This window comes from Octodon degus, unplaced genomic scaffold (genome assembly GCF_000260255.1).
Source record: "Octodon degus isolate 3935 unplaced genomic scaffold, OctDeg1.0 scaffold00322, whole genome shotgun sequence".
Taxonomy (NCBI): domain Eukaryota; kingdom Metazoa; phylum Chordata; class Mammalia; order Rodentia; family Octodontidae; genus Octodon; species Octodon degus.
The window spans coordinates 463997-484698 of NW_004524898.1; the positions used below are offsets into that span (position 1 = coordinate 463997).

General features: G+C 43.1%; 1 protein-coding gene and 1 non-coding gene across 2 annotated transcripts in view; one reads left to right on the forward strand and one right to left on the reverse strand.

Moving 5' to 3' along the window:
* Nucleotides 1-3471: 3471 nt before the first annotated feature.
* On the forward strand, nt 3472-3580 carry LOC111814467. Its single transcript, XR_002819448.1, has one exon. It is a non-coding gene; the product is annotated as a U6 spliceosomal RNA (small nuclear RNA).
* Nucleotides 3581-12770: 9190 nt separating this feature from the next.
* Znf606 (zinc finger protein 606) overlaps nt 12771-20702 on the reverse strand; it is an 18026-nt gene continuing 10094 nt past the window's right edge. Inside the window, 2 exon segments of the mRNA XM_023708009.1 lie at nt 12771-12906; nt 12909-14677. Coding sequence (XP_023563777.1) covers nt 12865-12906; nt 12909-14677 — 1811 coding nt within the window. The 3' untranslated portion in view covers nt 12771-12864.

Below are 20702 nucleotides of genomic sequence, written 5' to 3' on the forward strand. Positions count from 1 at the left end.
CAACCCCTTCTGCCAGGGCCTAAGCTGGCCTCTCACTGGCACTTCTGCTGTGCTCTGCTGCTTGGATGCCCCAGGTTTCCTGCAGCACCCTTCTGCCTCAGAGCTAGCTAAGCAAGGGATCTCTGAAGCCCTTGGGTCTGTGAGCTACATGAGCCTCCTCTAAGCTGCAGGCAGGTCTCAGGCATTTGATCTCAGAGACAGAAAAGCAGCCCAATACAGAAGACAACCCAACTTCTTTTTTGGACTGAAATACTGCAAGTGGATCTAATCATAAATAATGAAGAAAGGAGATATGAGTAACATCAGCAAATGTCTCACATGTGGGGTAAGTGGAAAAGTTCAGTTTTCATGCCAGGAGTATTTTTTTCTGCTCTTGCAACCACTAGGTTCAAGTAGATTCTAGAAATAGAAGAAGAGAACAGTATGTGAAAAAAATGCACACATGCATACAATGTATTTGGATGCCAACTTTCTGAGAGCTTATTGTCACAGTGCACTAACCAGGCTGGCTTGAGAGGTGGTTAGATCCACAGACACAGAACAGAGTCTGCTTTACTGTGCTTCTGTAGATGTCTTGTTCTTTATTAGTCAGGTACAATTTTTAATACTAAACTAAATTAGGACTGTGGCAAGCAGAAGTCCATGCTGAGGTAGCTAGCCAGGTTACTTGGGGCTGCACAGAATGTGTCTGCCTGTTCCTGTGAAGCTAGGGTGACAAGATGTGGAAATCCCTGTCATGGGATTTAAAGAAACACAAAAAAATTACTCCCAGAACTGTCACTAGAAAACACCCTCCCAAACCCCAGGAGACTATCTTTTTGTTAACCCATGTTCTGATTCAGGCAAGGCATCTGCCCAGCCAGCCACACAGACAGCTGGGACCTCAATGGCTGTTGAAAACCAGATTCAGGACAAACCAGGATAAAACTGGTTTCAGTCATTAAGAACCTCATATGGAGCTTCCCTTCACACCAGGTTCATCACCTCCTGCATGGAGTGGGCTGTGCTCTCCCCTGACTCTGTTGCATGGAACAGTGGCTCCCAGACTGTGGCCAGCCCTATGACTTGGCTTTGTCAAGCAGCAGTTTGGTCCACTTGGAGTGCAAACACCAGGCCAGGCTGACTTAGTAACTTGTCTGTGCCAAAAGATAACCATGAGCTAGATGCTGGACACACCAGACTTATTAAGAACCACCCTTGGCTGCCTAGCACACTCATAAGGGATAAACTGACTAAGTGTGCTAATGAAAAGTCACCACCAGTGTAATTATCAAAGTACATTCAGAGGCACATGAAGAACCAAGACCACATCAGATGAACCAGGCCCAGAAGCTCACCAGACACTCCAGCTGCCCCTCATCCAGATCCTATGGTTGGGTAGACACTCTACTCTGGGAACAGTGGTTCACATCTGCCACCATCTTATCACCCCACCTAGTGAATGTGTCCAGGGCTGGCAGCAAAAATTCTGACTCTCTCCCTTCTGCCCACATGAGGGTGGCCTCTCTGTCCAGACCTGTGGGCAGTGAGCAGCTCTGCACAGCTGTGATCTTGTCTGGCCACTCCATCAGTTCCTGTGTGACTGGTACTTCTGTTTCAAGTCGTGTGACCCTGCTAATCATTTCCTACCCATTATGTAACCTGTATACTATTGTGTAAAGTGTGATGTTGGCTTGAGTTTTGTAGATGTTATTAAGATGGCCTGGGTTGCAACTCCAAGTGAAATTAAGAATGTTCATTGAGGGCCAGCCAGATAGCTCAGTGGATTAAAGCATTTGCTTAGGCAGACGCAGGGACTGGGGTCTGATCCCCAACAGGCCATGCCGGCCCCACCCTTGGGGTTGTGCGGAGACAGCAATTGAGACTGGGCATGGTGGTGCACATAATCCCAGTGCTTAGGATGCTGAAAAACAGGAGGATCACTACAAGTCCAATCTGTGTAGTGAAACCCTGTAGACCCTGTACTAAATACATAAAAAAGGAAGAATATCCAGGGGCCAGCCAAATAGCTCAATGGATTAAAGCACCTGCAAGTAGGCACAGGGGCCGGAGGTTCGATCCTCTGGCCTGTCATGCCAGCCCTGCCCCCCGGGGCGCACTGAGACAGCAATTGAGACTGGGTGTGGTGGTGCGTGCCTGTAATCCCAGCTCTTGGGAGGCTGTAAACAGGTGGATCACTAAGAGTTGGCTCTAGTAGTGAGACTCTTAAACATCCTGTGGACCTTTCCCTAAATACAAAAAAAAAAAAAAAAAAAAGGGAATATTCAGTGAGTTGAAGACAACAAAATGGATGTAGTGCTACTAGAGTTTTAAGGCAAAGACATCTGCTTCAGGGGTCCCAGCAGAGCAGGCTGGGCCACCTGTCCCATGACACCAACCAAAAAGAACAGTGGTCTAATCAGCACGGCCACATAGAAAAGGACAGAGGGGGCACAATATCAACTGCAAGAGACTGACAGCAACAATGGGATCTTATAGAAAAGGGCAGCAAAGACAAGGTTTGGGAGTTGACACAGCCAGCAAGGGTGGTAATGCTGGCCAAGCTCTGGTCTGGTTGGTAGTTATCTCTGGACTGAATCTTTAAGGTGGTTCCAGAGAGGTCCTCATCGCCGCACGTGAAAATTCAGTTCTCCTGAGATGACTGAATTCAGCAGAACTGAATGTTCTGCTTGTGGGGGCAAGGGGGTTTTCAGCACTACTCGGTCTTCAAGGCTGCAGGTTTAGGGCACCACTGGGTGTCACTCCAGGCATGCACCAATAAACTTCCTACACATCTGCCTGTTTGGCTTCTGACCCACACTGCACCTGGCCCATATATGGATTAAAGGAAGGCAGAACCTCACCTCTGATGAACCCAACCTGCTCTCCAGAAAGAAATAAAGCCATGCTCATTAACAAAAATCCTTCCTCTCTCCCCTTAATTTTACCTTCAGTACTGGAGACTCAACCTAAGACCCTTTTATTGAGCTACATTCCCAGTCCCTTTTATAAAATTTTGATGCAGGATCTCACTAAGCTGCCTAGGTTGGGTTCAAACTTGGGATGCTCCTACCTCAGCCTTGAAAAGGGGATTACAGCCATGCACTATCATACCCAACTTCTCCCTTAAAAGAACCCCCATTCTTGTTTGGATGGGACGCTGACCTGTAAATAATTTCTCCCAAGGTCTTCTTCTCTGGTCAAGTAACAACTTTCCTTTATGCATAAAAATTGGTTTTATAATGGTTCCATGATTCCAAGGAAAAAGGAGTTTGGGTCAGAAATTAGTTACAACATACAACTTGATATAGAAACAGGGTAGAGCATCTCCACAGCCGTTAACCTTCATAATTGTGGTGTACAGTGAAACATCAGCATAGCATGTACATTCTCAGAACTGCAAGTTAGCTCCAGGCATGAGCTGGACAAGCTACAAGTGTTTCCTACACTCCCCATTTTCATGCTAGAATCTTTTCAATAATCATGAGGGGAGTGCTCACTTCAGCAGCACATATACTAAAGTTGGAACAATACAGAGAAAATTAGCAAGGCCCCTGAACAAGGATGACATGAAAACAATCATGAAGGGAAACTCAGACACCTACAAGGGAAGAGCCCTTGCTCTGTATGTGATAGAACACAAAAGAAAACTGGAAGTGAAGCTCTTTAGAAGTTATTCCTCTAAGTGACAGCACATGAGGAAAATCAAAATCGTATATGTGTGCAGCCACAGTACTCAGGAACCTGAGGTAGGAGGTTCAGGACTTTGAGACCAGCCTTGGTACAAATTTAGACTGTCTGAATTTAAAGGGGCTGAACATGTAGATCAGCATTCTCTGGTTTAATGCTCTTAATCACAAAACAAAACTTTCTAGTATATATTTTAGGTACAAGGGTTAATAAAAAATATAGTGTAAAAATTTATTACAGTAAAAGATTCCTCCCAAAATCCTCACCTCCTCCTGAACACACTTATCCCATGGTTGTGGCCACCTTCAGAAGCAGTTCTGAAAGTCCCCATCTGTGTCTTTTTATGGCTGGCTTATTGTTTGGAATCAATTCAAACATTTATAGCAATTCCTGTTAAATAAAAACATAATGGGACCTGTGAGATAGCTCAGCAGACTAAATATCTGCTTAGGCAAGCATAGGGATCAGGGTTCCATGCCCACACCACATACCATGTGGGCTCCATACCTGGGCACACTGAACTGACCACTGAAACCATGGTACATGCCTGTAATCCCAGGACTTGGGAGGCTGAAAACAGAATCACTACAAGTCTAAGCTGTGTAGTGAGACCCTATGCCAAATACATTTTTAAAAAAAATGGCATGTCCTCATTCACCTGAGGCACCAGGCCTGGTACCTTGTGACTTCTTGCTTTTCCATAAGGTCAGAATTAACAGAGGGAGAAACATTTTGCATTGGTTCAGGACATGAGGCACCAAGAACAGCACAACTAATAACCCTCAGGAAAAGAGGACTCCAGAGATGCTTCAGAAAGTAGCAAGGAGATAGGATAAATATGCTCAAAGATGGGGGTGGAAGGGATATTTTAAAGGGACTGACAATAAGTAATAGAATTTTAAAGTGCAAACATTTACTATGATTTTTATAGTACTTGATAAAAGCTAAACATTAAAATGAGAAAAGAACTATACTTGAAAATTAGTACAAAATATTTAAAAATCAAGGGGCTCGAGAGATAGCTCAGTGGAATAAGTGCTTGCCTGGAAAACACACGGTCCTGAGTTCAATCCCTGGTGCCACCAAAAAATAGAATAGAATATTTAAAAATCAAACGGTGACAAGTTCACATTCAATAGAATCTGGCCTGTGTGAACTGAATATCTGCTGGAGTACCCCTAATCAGCAGAGCTAATAATCTGATTCACCATATGAAGCCCTGAACCAGATGATCACTATGGAGACAAACCCAAACTCACGAAGCCTGTGTTAGAGGAAGCTGGCATCCACCTTGGCTCCTTCCCGTGTGCCCGGCTCAGAGGGCTCCAGAAGATAACACAGCTTTACTCAAACCATCATGGTCTTTAGATGTGGTTTTCCTCTGCCAGACAGAGCTAAGCCACCATCCTTGAAGGAGAAATATATCAATAATCAACATAAAACCTGATGTGACTCTACATGAGTCTCATTAAGACATAAACTCAACAATTTTGCCACATCCTTACACCTCAAAGATAGTGATGCTTTCCATTTAAAACCATGGCACAGATGAGTAATAGTGGCACACACCCTTCCCAGCACTCAGAGACTAGCCTGCTTACACAGTGAGACCCTTGCTAAGAAAAAGAAAGACAGACAGAGCAATGAAAGAAAAAGGGAAGGAAGAGAAGGAAGAAAGGAAGAAAGGGAGGGAGGGAGGGAGGGAGGGAGGGAGGAAGGAAAAGGAAGCCATTATGATGAAATAAATCATTCCTCAAAGAATGATAAGAATCACTCTCGGGCCGAGGAGATGGCTCAGTGGAATAAGCACTTCCCTGGCAAGCGCAAGGGCCTGAGTTCAATCCCCGGTTCCGCAAAAAAATAAATAAATTAATTAATTAAATAAATAAATAAATAAAAGTGTTTTAAAAAAGAATCACTCTCATTGCCCTCTGTGATGGAGACAGCAGAGATCTCCATGCAGGATTAACCTGGCACTGAGTGATCACCCACATGCCCATAGATTCTTTGTACAGCACAGAAGTCTTGGAGGTGTTTAACCAGATTAGGAAAATCTGCAGGCCAGGCTGGACTAGATTACATGGCTACTGAGCTCCAGGGTGCTGAGGGCTGGACCCAAGCTAGAAGAGTCTGAGAGAACCTCGTGGGGACTCACAGACTACAACAGGAAGTCAGAGTAGAGAGATCAGGAGAGAAGGGCACTCACCTCCAGGACAGGATGGTCTGCTCTTGAACAGGGGTCCAGACCACCACCTGTACTTTGGCCCCACCCACTGTGAAGGCTGCCAGTGCCCCCACCTATGGCTCTCTTTCTCTTCCCAGCACTGCCAAGCTCCTTGCCCTAATCTGTGGCTTCCTCCTCTGTCCTTCACTTCAGCAACCTGGGCAGAATCTCTTCAGCATGGGAGGAGTCTAGGGGCTAAGTTCTGGGGCTGGGGCTTCAGTTTTTCTGGGGGACTGCAGGCAACTATTATCTGCCAGTCTGCAGACAGCAGTCTCCAGGCCCGATGGCCACAGGACACTGTTTTCAACCATGATTAAGCTAAGAGAGGGGCCTAAGTGTCTCCCTGATATCTCTGCCTCCTGTGGGACAAGGTGCCCTGAGTGTGACTTGGTGACATCAAAGGACCAACTCCTACTGCCAGAACAGAACAGTTCTCCACACCAGTTCTCATGAATTGTCCTACACATGGACCCTGTTGGTCTTTATTCACAACATCCAGAGAACCTGAAAAAAGCAAAAGCCATACTGTCCCTCCTGGGGAAGCTCCTCAGCAGCTCCTCAGACCAGAATATCTCAATGCATAAATAGCTTCAGTATTTCTCTACCAAACTAAAGACAGAATAAGCTTCAAAGGAGGCGAGGACAACTGCAACAGGAAACACTCTGATCAAAAAGACCACAACACTCAGGGGAAAGGAATTGTCATTCAGATGGGGAAGTTAAAGGCTAGAAAGCAACAAGAGCTTAATGGTCCAAGGGGGCATCAGAGCAGAACAGAAAAGCTTGCTTCTCCCCAGTGTCTGTGGGAAGCTTGAACATATGTCTGGTCAAGCAGTGGGCATTTCTCTGGATGTAGTCACATGGACATAGTTAAGCTAATCACTTGAAATAAAAATGGAGATTTGCAGTTCTGTATATGGCCTGCTGTTAGATAAATAAAGGAGACTCCTCTCAAGTTGAGTTCCACTTGTCCTGGAGGAAGGGTAGCCCATTGCAGTGAGCCCTTCTGGGACATAAGGCTTTCAGCGATGGCTCGGCTGTCACTATCCCCAGCAACATGAGCTTACCTCTCACATGCAGGGCTCACATCCTTTCTCCCAGAAGCCTTCACAGTCACTCCTGGAGCGGCTGCTCTGGGTCACATCCAGCTGTGGGATCACTGCAGGGGCTGCAGCTGGCCCTGCCCAAGGTAAAATCTCAATCACCCCAACTGACCCAGCACCTTTGTTGGGTGGGGTCAAAACTCAGCAAGTACGAGAACTGGTATCCTGCTCACAAGGCAGGAATCTCTGGACCATGACTGGAAGACACATTTCTGAGTGCATGGGATCAAGGTGCAGAGATCCAAGGAAATTTCAGAATCTCAAGTTTGGGGAGTAGAATCAAATTTGGTTTCTGACTGGAAAACAGAACAGGTCCCCAGTCCTCAATGAGGTGACTCTCCTTAGGAGCACAAGTGTCTCTCTTAGAGCACATTGGCCAAGCAATGGTCGTGACTCATCCACATGGCTGACACTGAAAACGGTTCTACAATCTGAGGTACAGGATCTCAGGATAAATCCTGAGGGGATTTCACTGACCTTATCAGACCCAAAAGCTACAACTCTTCTTGCATAGGTCCTGCTTTACCTTGGTCTTAACCATCCAGCAGAAAAGTATAAAAACAAAATATAAGAAGTAAAGCCATGCTGTTATGTTGAGCTATAGGGGACTCAGGTCAACAATTTCTGACATTGCCAGTCAAGCGGAAGACCCAATACTATTATGGGCTACTGGACTCTTTTAGAATATTTTGCTGAGTTTACACACCTATAATATTCAAATAATGGAACTTAACAAAAAAGGGGATACAGATGAATGTCCATTTTGTATCTGTGTATTCAAAGTGGTTAGGATAGATATATAGTTACATTCTCTTAATGAATAGAGGGATTTGTTCTAATGGTGTTTGTAAATAGGATATCATGTCTGCATCTTGTACAGCAATTAACCAATAGGAAGACAGTATGCAATGTGTTAATTATTGAAACTGTCCTACCAATTTGATTTGAAACTGTCTCATTGCTATTTGTTTCTCAATACAATTATGAAAAAAAAAACAAACAAGTGTCTCTTATACCTCCTTCCCAGCCTGAGGAGCACCCACCATGGCCTCCCTCACAGTGTGTCCACTGCCCTGCACAGGGACTCTGCAGCATCACAAGGCAGGGCCATATGGTGCCTCTCATCTCTGCACACACCGTCAGGATGACTGGCCTCCACACTGGTGACTCAATCCCTTCCACGTTCGTCCATCTGCCTGAAACTGCACCACCTACCCTGGCACCCCTCTGTGGCCCAGAGGCCCAGAAGCAGATCTCAGGACTTCTCAACCCTAGGAGGTCAGGCTGCTTTGAGTCAATTAAAACCCCGTCCATCCATGCCTACTGGTGCACACTTCCAACCCTAGCTATTCAGGAGATTGAGAAAGGAGAAGCATACATTCCAGCCCACACCTGGGCAACTTAACAAGACCCTGTCTCAAAAAATAAAAAGGGCTGAGGATGGAGCTGAGGATGAAGGCTGCCAGAAAAGAACAAAGGAATGCAGGTATATTTTTTTGCTCTTCAGTGCCTCCTGCATTACCACACTTCTTTCTTGAACAGTTTTCTGCCTGAAGACCCCTGTAGTTTGTGCTGGTGCATGTTCCCAGTAAAATTCCCTCAACAGCTCATGGGGGCATGTTGTCTGTACCTCAGAAGGCGGCCTCTGGTGGGCACAGAGCACAAAGATGCCTTTCTCCAGCAGAGGGGCTTGCTGCTCTCCGTCTTCTCACTGAGCTTACCATCAGGCCACTGCCTCTGTTGCAAATGTGGTGGTGTGGCTCTGGCTTTTGCAAGGTGATCTCACAGCAGTGCTCCCCAGCACATCATGGTGTAGCTCAACTGCACTCTCCAGCGCACTGCCCACTATAGTTAAGTGCTATCTTTAGCTCCTACAAGATATTTCTAGCCATAATCGAAACATTGCTTTCTTTTTTCCTTGATTTTTGGAGATAGAGTCTTGCTATACAGTTCAGGTTGGTCTTGAACTCACTACATAACCCAGGCTGCCTTCAAACTCATAGTGGTCCTCCTGCTTCAGCCTTACAGAGTGCAGGGACTACTGGCATGTGCCACAACACCCAGCATCAAATGCTCTTTTGAGGGCAAGGTCTTAGACAGAGTCCCAGTGCTCTCTTAAAAACACTTTGTTCCAGGACAAGACTAGCCCATTTTAGGTTCACTGCTAGTTTCTTACCGGGGACAAAAATAGGTGTGGCTTCACCTCCTGAAGGGCCATCCCAACTCTAGGCCTAGTGTGGCCACACTGGCGCTACCACACCTGTTCATGCCTCTGTGGTAGTGCCTACTCCCTTACTCTCTCTTCGGCCTGCAACACATGGTAGCTGTTTCCCAGCTCCCTCTCCACATCCTGTGAGCCAAATCTAAACGTTCCCATGAGCCTGATGTTATACACTGCACCAACCCACACTGCAGCCCTGCATGGGATGAGACCAGTGTCATCACCCAAGGTCATACCTGTACTCAGAGCTGGGTTCTCCCACCCATGGGCCAGGTACTCAGGCACAGTGGGCACACATGTGCTTCTCATATTGCAGACTTTTTCTTCCCACTGTGCTGGAGCTGTGGGTGACCAGGAACAGCTAGCTGCTTACAATAAGAGGATAACAGACTGGCTGCCCTTGCCTCACCCAGCATGCCACACATGGGGGACAGTGGTGAAGCCATGGAGGCTGAGACCACAGGTCACAGGGCAGTCCATGTCTGGGTCATACACGGCCCACAGGGATACACTCCAATCACTGCCTTGCTGGCTAAGCCACTTGGCCAGGGGCAAGGTTTAGATCAGGAAGCCTTGTCTTCCAAGAGCTCTAAAGCCACAACAGCCTCTCATATTTCCTGTGTTCCCTACCCTAACTCATCCTGGGCTCTTTCCTCTGGCCAACTGCTCACTGTGAATGCTTTTGGAATTTCTGCTCTCTTTACAGAGGAGCTTGGCACCGCAGGAACAACCTGAGAACTACTTTGGTCACATGTTCCTAAGACATCAGGAGAAACTGCTATATCCTAAGCACCCAGCAGAGAACTTGTGACACCCCACCCTCCTGGGGTCTGTTGAGCATGGTACAGGCAACAAAAGAGAGCCTACTAATGTGTGACTCTAATGTGTGCCACAGGCCAATATGTCATTGTCAACATAGAGAAGCAGAGCTGCACAGAAACAATGGTTCCTGTCCAGGATGAGGCAAGGACACTGGCCCACAGGACCTTCCACAACCTCATGCTGCCATCAGCTCCAGACAGACTCCAAATTGAAGTGCTGACCTTGACTTCTAAGAATCAGCTCACCTGTAGAGACCACACAGGTGCCCAGGGCTAAGACACCAAAGGTGAGAAGGGATCAGGAGCTCTGAGAAGCCCTGTGTATGATCTGAACTGGTTAGGGTGGGTGGGTGGGGAGGAAGGGGCAGGATAGGAGGACAGGAGGGTTGCAGGACAATGCAAACCTAAGAGAACACAGCACTACTGCTGGGCTTTGCTCCTCCCCAACTTGGTCTTGAAAGCACCCGACCCCTATGCAGTGATCTGTCAGGAGCAGTCTGATCAAGGCAAGAGCAGCTTGGGCCTGGTGAGAAACACAAGTTCAACCTGGGCAACTTAGCAACTTTGGGTGTATCTCAATCCCCAGTCCTGAAAAAAAAAAAAAAAAAAAAAAAATCCAAATTGAAAATGAGAAAGTAGTAGTGGTGTAGCTCAGGGCAAAGACCCTAGATTCAATCCCCAGAACTAAGCAAAAAGAAAACAAAAACCTAACAGTTTTCCTGATGCCTGGACCTTCAACTTGGGGCTTCTGTCCTCTACAGAGTACCCATGGACCAGGGAGATGCAACGGATGTTACAGTAACAGATGTTAAGTATCAAAAGATAAGAAACACACCATGTTACAGACCCAACAGTACACATTAAGAGATAAGAGTAAAATTGTAAAAAGCCTCTTGAACACACAGGAAAAAGGCATGCTTTAGCAATATGAAATGACATTATAAACACATAAAAAGAACCCACCAGTATCAGGCTTGTAAAACAATTACTGAAATGAAAACACAATAGAGGAAATAAGTACCAAAACAGTCAGAGCTGAGGAACAGATTAGCAAACTAAAAGAGCAGAGTCAGAGAATGTCAACACAATGTAAAGAAATCAGAAAACAAGATATATAAACAGAAGTGGGTGTGCTAACATCTAAGTAACAAGAACCCTATAATAAGAAACTTCCAAAATGAAAAAGACAAAAAATATTGACAACGAGAGAAATTTCCCAGAATGTAAAGTAGGTTAAACAGAGCCGAGTAGAGGGGAGGTACAAAGGGGGTTAGGGTGTGGATACAGCTTGCTGCTGAGTGCCTCTCTGTTCCCAGGAAAGTGACACCTGGGGTGATTTCAGCAAGTCTTCTGGGCACTGAAGCCCTCAGGTCTATAAGCAGTCAAAGTTTGGAAAACAGGTCCCAGAAAACCAGTGATTCTGAATGTCCAGTCCAGACTTCTCTTCCCATGCCGAAGGGAGCTTAGCTCTCTTATTTCTAGGAACCCTTCAGGAAACAGGAGCCAGGTAACAGCTTCTCACTAGTTAAGATTTTCTTGAATTTTATTATCAAATCTCTACTACTCAAACAATGAACAAAAAATGAGAAAACATTTGGGAAATGTATCACTGGAGTCAGGATGACAGCGGTTAAAAATATGGCCCATGGAACTGCAGTCTCAGCTCTACTGCCGATTAGCAGTGATCCTGGGGGAGGTACCTCACTTTTGCCACTTCAGTCTCCCCATTCATAAACCCAGGTGACAGTATCTACCTCATACAGTTATAGTTGAACTAATATTTGAAAAACACTCAAAGCCTAGCTCACAGTAAGTGCTATGCTTATTAAAAAAAAAAAAATTAACTGGGTTAATTTCTCCATGAATCTATTAGATCCTTATCCCTACACACTTTTTTAGATTTGCTACAGTAGATAGGGACACACAATTCTGTCCTTTTCATTCCTTCATGTATACTGATTGTGTCCAAAACACTGTATAATTTCTACTGACCACCTAGAAATTAGACTTCCAGCAATGCAGTAATAAGCACACAAGACAATGACACTCTGGGTGATTGTCACCTCTGTGCCAACATCATCAGCCTCAGACTTCCACAGAATTTTCCACCATCAGAAATCTCACTAATTGTTTCCTAAGGTTAATCTTGATCAAGAGTAGATACCCCATTCAATGCTATACTATTTTTTCTTAAATTCATAGTGTTATTTACTCTAGCACCTAGCCCCTCCTCTTGTAATAGTATATTTTATCTGAATTTCTAAAATTATGCACAAAATGTGAAAGTCTCCATCGAGTTCTCTGGCTTGATGAAAAACTATTACAAGTAACACAACATTCTTGGCATACGGTTTTCCCGTAGTGACACACACTGTACTGATCTACCTATAAAATCTTTTAAGTGTGCTGAAAAAGTAATCACCTCATGCCCAAGTCATGTTACTTAGGTAGGGGTTCCTACACACCACAGGGGGTGTTTAATTTTCTTCTCTAATTATCTGATGTTGAATGAGGACTATAAAACTGCTGTACACTTTTACCTATTGATTTTACTCCATTTCATATTGAATCATAAAGTCTCACTGAACTCTTAAACTTTTCCTCTTGCTTATATTGATATCTTCAATGTATTATCAAATTATAATAAAACTCTCTAATCAGTTCATGGGCAGTTTCCCCTCACTGTGACTCCTCTGGTGTTGAAGCAGGGCTGAGTGACCACTGAAGGCCCTTCCACAATCACTGCATATGAAGCGCTTCTGTCCGCTGTGCATTCTCTGATGAATAATAAGGGATGAGTTCTTACAGAAAGCCTTCTCACAATGATTACATTTGTAGGGTTTTTCTCCAGTATGGTTTCTTAGGTGCACAATAAGGGAAGAACTCTCATTAAATGCTTTCCCACATTCATTACACCTATATGGTTTCTCTCCAGTATGAGTTCTCCGATGAGCAATAAGATGAGAGCTACAGTTAAAAGATCTTTCACACTGATTACACTTATAGGGTTTCTCACCAGTGTGAATTCTCCTATGAGCAACTAGGTGGCAACTCTGACTGAAGGATTTCCCACATTTATTGCATTCATAGGGTTTCTCTCCAGTATGAGTCCTTTGATGCCTAACAAGGTGAGCCATCTGGCTACAAGACTTTCCACATTTATTACATTCATAGGGTTTAATTCCAGAATGAATAATTTCATGTTTGGTGAGGGCTGAGCGTTCTCTGAATGCTTTGCCACATTCCTGGCAGTTATAAGGTTTTTCTCCTGTGTGAGTTCTCTGGTGAGCAATGAGATGGGAGCTCCAGCTGAAGGATTTTCCACATTCTGTACACTTATAGGGCTTTGCTCCAGAATGAGTCCTTTCATGTTTACTAAGAGCAGAGTAATCCCGAAAAGCCTTTTCACATTCATCACATTTAAAGGGTTTCTCTCCTGTGTGCATTCTCATGTGAGCAATGAGATGGGAACTCCAGCTGAATGACTTCCCACATTCCCTACATTCAAATGGTTTCTCTCCAGTATGAGTTCTCTGGTGTCCAATGAGATGGGAGTTCCAATTAAATGATTTCCCACACTCATTACATACATAAGGCTTTTCTCCTGTATGAATTCTCTTGTGTACAATCAGATGAGAATTCCAGCTGAAGGCTTTCCCACATTTATTACATTCATAAGGTTTTATTCCAGTGTGAGTCCGTTCGTGTTTGGTAAGGGCTGAACGGTTCCTAAAAACTTTTCCACATTTATCACACTCATAGGGTTTCTCGCCAGCGTGAGTGTTCTTATGTTGAATAAGATAAGAGCTCCAGATGAAAGATGTTCCACATTCATTATATTCATAGGGTTTCTCTGTGGTGTACGTACTTGTGTGTTGAGTAAGGAAAGAGTCATATCCAAAGACTTTCTCCCACTCATTATATTTATATGCTTTCTCTACAGGACCAATTTTTTGATGTTCCATAAAGGATGAGAAGTAAAAGATATTTTCATATTCTTTGTAATCATACTGGTTTTCTCCAATACGAAGTCTTGGATGTTCATTAAATGATGGGCTCTGATTAAAAATTTGATGGTATTCCTTATATTCATATAGTTTTTCTCCTGTGTATATTCCTTTCTGATCACCAAACTGCATGACATCATTGAAGGACTTCATACCATCAGTACATCTGAAAATATCTCCAGTCTGTATTCTTATAGGATGAACAGGTTGGATGGACTGGTTATATGCTTTGTCACAATTATTATTGTCACAGGTAATTTTATCTGCATACATTATGGCCGAGTTGAATCCCCAACTTTCAGCCTGTGTGTCAGGTTTATAAAAATGTTCTAATTGGGAAGCTTTCTGGGATGGAACAAAGTTTAAACTCTCACTATATTCTGCCCCAAGTTCACAGTATTCAGAACCTCTTTGAGACAGTATGTGTTTTTGCATGAAGAACATTTGCCTCATAGCTGTACTCTGGTTCATGTGGTACATTTCTAATTGGTCTTTATATCCCCAAACTCCTAATCTGGAAAACCAAGAATCATCCCATAGGCATCTTCCCAACTTCATGCCAAGGGGTTGTTCTTCCTCAAAAATACTCTGTGTTGAGATCAGTGCTTTGCTTTCAAGATTTCTCATCCACTCTGAAACAAGACAAAAACAGCTATATGAGCACAAAGACGTCAAGAAAGAACAGGAATGATGAGATTTACTTCCCATATTACTAAAAAGGCAAGAACAAATTTTATTCAAGCACATACTTAGGAGGCAGAGAATATCATAAAAAAGGGCAAGTGAACTACAGACAACCAGAATATAAAATGTGTACCAAGTATGAATAAAACCACTGAAGAGTACTTTCCCATCAAAAGAATGGTGGGGAGTAAAGGGTTAACTACAAAGGACTGAGTTGCTCTACCTTTACAAATTACCACCCCAGTCTATTTCAAAACTGACCCTCAGCCAATGTCTAAGAATTGATACCTTTAAATGTTCTAACTAGTAAGACAGCTTTGTATGCCCAAAGCCTTAAACTACACTACCGATTTCTCTAGATAGTTTATGTATACAATGCCATCCATTTACAGTGAACATGTGCTTTCCTTTTGAGGGATTCAGTGATCCAAGTCAAACATATAAGCACTGTGAGCCTGAGTCACAAGCCCCATGAACACCCTGGTCTCCTGGGCTCAAGCAGGTTTCCTAGTGGACAACTTAAGGCACGATGTCCCAAGTCCTTCCTGAGGGAACTAGCTGTGTCCACTGGGAAAACAGAGATTAGTGCCTTGTTTCCCCTGGACTGACCTTGTGCACCTGCCCTTCACTGATATTGTGCAATATCCTTTCACTGTAATGACCTATAGTATTAAGCTCACCTGATCCTGTGATAATGTCTCCCTAGCAAGTCACTGAACCCAGGACAGTGAAGATCCCTGACAAAAGGATACAGTGAGTGTCATTAAGGTAAAAAGTAAGAAATAACTGTTAACAGGAAGCCCTCAGTGAGTAATGTTGAAATCAATGAACAGTGAGCTAATTCACTTCTGGTTTATGTCTTCTCACTTTTCATCTGGACACCTGCCTGAAAAAGGAAAGGGTAGGGATGAGAGGAAGCATCACCAACCAAGACTTCAGCTCAGGATGTTATCTACAACATAATGCTGTTATATTATTTCCTATTCTATACAGTTCTGTCAAGGGCACAAGCCCTGCCAGCTCAAAAGGTAACAGATCACTACAGTTTAGGGATATTCTTGAGATTACATTTCTGTTGAAGTTCTCCTACAGAATCTTTTTTTTTTTTTTTTTTTTTTAAAGCAGAGTCTTGCCAGTTATGGTGGCACATGCCTAAAATCCCAACACTTGGGAGGCCTAAGCAGGAGGATTTTTGCAGCCAGTCTGGTCTACATAGTTAGTTCAAGGAATTCTTGACTACATAGTGAGACCCTACAAACAAACAAACAAATTAATTAATAAATAAAACAAGGTCTTTCTAAGTCACTAAATTGGGCAAACTGTGCCTGGATTTGCAATCCTCTCACCTCAACCTCCTGGAATTACCAGTATGTGCCACCACACCCAGTTCAGAATCACTTTATACCAATTATACAACAAACGGACTGGAAGCCAGGCATCATAACACACACCTGTAAAGGCACAACACTATGAGGTTGAAACAGAAGGATCACAAGTCCAAATGTAGCTTAGGCAACTTAGTGAGACTCTATCTCAAAATTTAAAAAACAAAAAGGGCTGAAGATATAGCTTAGTGTGAAAGCCCTGGTTTCAATCCCCAGTGCTAAAAAAAAAAAAGGTCAGTCATACAATTGTATACACTAAAATGCTGTCTTTGCCATTATTCTAAGTATACTTTTCTCATGATTGAATGAGACCCTGAAAACGTGTGTGTGTATGTGTGTATGAGAGAGAGAGAGAGAGAGAGAGAGAGAGAGAGAGAGAGAGAGAGAGAGAGAGATTATTATTGAGCTATCTATCTTCCAACAACTGAAAGAATGTACTAGCTTCCTATGCTATTGTGACAAATTGCCATATTATCTGGGAGTCAAAAACCTAAAAGGGCTTTTGCTGGTCTACAAAGAAGCTGTCAGAAAAGTGTACACTCTCCAGAGAATACAGGGGAAATCTGTCCCTTGTATTTCTTGCACTCTCTGGCTGACTGCTCTTTCCTCCCTCCTCAGGACATATCACTCAGCTTCAGACTTCATCACCATCACTGTCTGTCTCTCTTTACTGCCTCACTCTTACAAGGACCTTGTGGATACACTTAGAATCTACCCAGATAAGCCAGGATCCTCTTTTCACCTCAAGTTCTTTATTTTACATTTGAAAACCTCCATCTGCCATATAAGGTGCCATTTTCATAAACTGAAGACTAGGATGTAGATGTCTAGTGAAAGAGGATTGTTTAGCCTCCCACAGGTCTAAAGCTCCAGGTACCAACCAGGAACACTTTGTTCTCTATCTGTACTTTCTGTACTTTCTGTAGATTCACTGTGTGACATTTTCCCCCTTTCATCATCTAAGCCCAAATAACAAAGTTCTACTCTATTCAAAAATTGGCACTTATTACAAAATTTAAACTTAGCTCCCAAGAGTTAGTAAACAATCCAATGTAGCTTCCAAGAGACAGTTAAGATGTTAGTTGACTGACTGCCCAAAAGAAAGGCTGAATGAACCATGATTGCACAATTTCATACTTTACATGAGTCATACTGAGTGTCTAAAACCACAGACAAGACAAAAAAGCACAGTTTCTTTCTCCAGGAAATCAAAGTTTATGTGATAAGAGAACAGGCCAAGCAGTAGTCATCAAGAGACTGAAATGTGGATGCCAGAAGACAGAAGCTTGAATAGCAATCAGCATGGTCAGAAGCAATCAGAGGTTCACATACAAGATGTGACATTGGCTGAGTGAATGGCAGGAGCCAGTTACAAAATGAGTAAATAGGAAAAAAAATGCAATCTTGAAATCTGGCTTTATTTAAAAAGCAACTAGACCCACTGTAGGTTTACTGATAGCGATCTCAAATGGAAGATTTCAGGTATACAAATAACATCCAATGTGCCAATAACAAGTGATAATTTCCTCATAATGCTGAGATTGAATCTTACGATCTAATGGTGATGCTGGTGAAAGCTGAACACCATAGTCAATGCTCAAGAGAAAGGATATCTTAGGAGTTCAAGAAAAGATCACTTCTTTACTGAAAATTAGAAGGCAGTGCAGAAAACCTCTTAATCTGCAATGGAGAGACTGGCAGAGCTAGTACCAGGGTCACAGCTCAGGGAAACAAGGAAGCATCCATGAGTAAGAAGCAAGGTTCCTGGTTCTTTCTACTGACATTAAAACAATGGAAAAGTTTCACAAAAGTACAGAAGTAAAGGGAACCACAGGGCTCAGGGTGGTGACAGAGTGATCAGCACAGGGGACAAGAAGACTGAAGCTACTAAATTCGCAAGCTCTCAGAGAAAGTTGCAGATCTGGACAGGGGACAACAGGAAGGATACTTCCCCAAAGCCATTCACTAGAGTAAGTATAGAGACTTCCTTCTTCAGGACTCAAGATGTGGTATAATGTCAGGCCGAAAGCCACAGGAAGCTGGGCATTGTGCACGGGCTTGTCATCTCATCTGCTTAGAAGGCTGAAGTAGGGTCATAAGTTGAAGGCCAGTATGGTGACCTTTTATCAAAATAAAATAGTGCTAGGGATGTTCATAAGTGGTAGAGGACTTGCTTAGCATACACAAAGCCCTGCGTTAAATTCCCAGTAGAGCAAAATTTAAAAAACAAGGTATACAGTATGCACAGTATGCTGATGGGAGCCACTAATGCTGGAAGGCAATCATGCATGCAGGACAAAGCCAGCCCAAGAACACGGGAGCTACTCAAAGCATGTAAACAATCCATTGCAGCCTGTTAACTTATTGCTGTGTAGAAAGGTTAAATTAATATTCACCTCTTGAGGGTATAAATAAATGCTCTACCCATCTTGGACAGTTCCTGTCCTCAGCTTAGGAGAGGGATAATCTCCACCTGACCTTACTATTATCTCTTATCTATCTTTTCCTCATTCTCATCACAGTTCCTACCCAGGATAAACCTAGAGCCAACAAGTCCCTAGAGTATGCCACTTTTAAAAAGCGAAAAGTAGATACAAATTCATGTGTTCTTGTAGATGCCTAAAGAAATACTGTGAATGCATAAAAGAAATTGCTAACTATGATTATCTGTGGTTGGAAGGCACTACAAATGGCAAAGAAACCAAACAATTTCATTCCCCCATCATAGCAATTGAAAAACTGCCAAAATTGTCAGAATCAATTTTTCAGGCATTCTGTAATCATTTAACTTGGGAATGACAAACAAAAAAAAACTGGATTTCAGTAAAGACAGTGAGCTCTTCGGTGTCTTAATAATGTATCCTAGACCTACTGCCATTTCCCCAGCTAATTTAATTAGTAAACCTTTTTTAAAAAAGTAGCAGCCCACACATTTCTGTAGAGGGAAGATCAGAGCTGAGGTTTTCTCAAAGCCTCAGTTCCAAGTAACAGTCATCCCCGGACCTGCCTGGGGTTCCAAAGGGCAGGCAAGGTCTCTTGGGTTACCTGGCAGGAAACTCTCACAGTGCTAAGGCCTCCAGAGAGCAGAATCCTGTCAAACATTACAAGCAATGCTTCAGAGTCACTGCTGCCAGAGCAATGCCAAACAGCACCCTCATCCAAAAGAGGACAAACCCAAGTAACAAGACATCCATGGTACTTTGCAAAACTGTGGCCCAGGGGGCCACCACCACATAATTTCACTGTAAAAAGTCCAACGTAGTACTAAAAATAGAAAGACACATGTAACAACTCACACACAGGAGTCCTCCATAGATACCAGCTTATTCATCAGAAACCTGTGAGGCCAGAAGGAAAAATTGCCAACTAAAATTTTATGTTCAGCAATATCACCCTTAAAAAAGAAAGGAGAATCAAAGAGCTCCCAGATGAACAAGAGACCTAAAAGTTTACTGCTAACCCATCTAACTCACAGAAATGCGAAAGGCAGTCCTTGGGCTGAAAGAAAGAACACCAGTAGTACTCAAAATAAAAGCACCAATAAAAGATATCATACAGACAGTATAATGAGGTAACATAAATGCAACATAAATTTCTGTTCCTAAATCTTCTGACCTGACTTAAAGATAATAATATAAGGCAATAATCATAAATTTGTGTTGGCCACTGTATAAAGATGTAATTTACAACAATATTAGCATAAAAAGAGGATAGCTATATAAAGGCAAAGTCTCTGAGGGCCAGCGAGATAGCTCAGCAGACTAAGCACCTACTTAGGCAAGCACAGAGATCAGGGTTTAATCCTGGGCACCATGTGCCACACTGGCCCCACCCCTGGACACACTGAGCCAGCCACTGAGACTGGGCATGGTGGCACACACCTGTAATCCCAGCACTAGGGAGGCTGACAACAAAAGGATCACTATGAGTCCAAGCTGCATAGTAAGACCCTGCACCAAATACATTAAAAAAAAGCAGTCTCTAAATACTACCAAAATTAAACTGGTATTAGTCCAATAAGATTATTATAAATTGAGTTATTAGCAAGGCATGGTGGCACACACTAGTAATGTCAGTGCTTAAGAGGTAAGTCAGGAACATAATGAGTTTGAAACCAGCCAGGGCTATATACCATATATGAAGCCAGCCTTGGACTACATACTAAGACCCTATCTACTAAAAGAAAACTCTACTAAACAAATAAAATTGGAATTTTAATTGTAATTCCCTGGATAAGCATTATGGAAATAACTAAAAAATGTACAGTATGGGAAAAAGATTAGCAGAGATAGTGGTGCATGCCTGGAACATCCTGGGAGGTTGAAGCAGGTGGAATACAACCACTGCCTTAGCCAAACTATGTCCGAAAAGTTAATCAATTAATTAATTAATTTAAAGTGTTGGGGATCCAGCACATTTAAGGCTCTGGATTCAATACTCAGTAGTAGAAAAAATAAATGAATGAATGAATGACAAGACAGGCAGGCAGACCCATGCATAAGACTGTGTATTGGCAAGTTAAAAGTACTTTGGATAAGGAGATAAAAAAGAATTTTTTTTTCCAGCATGAACATTTCATAGTTTTGAG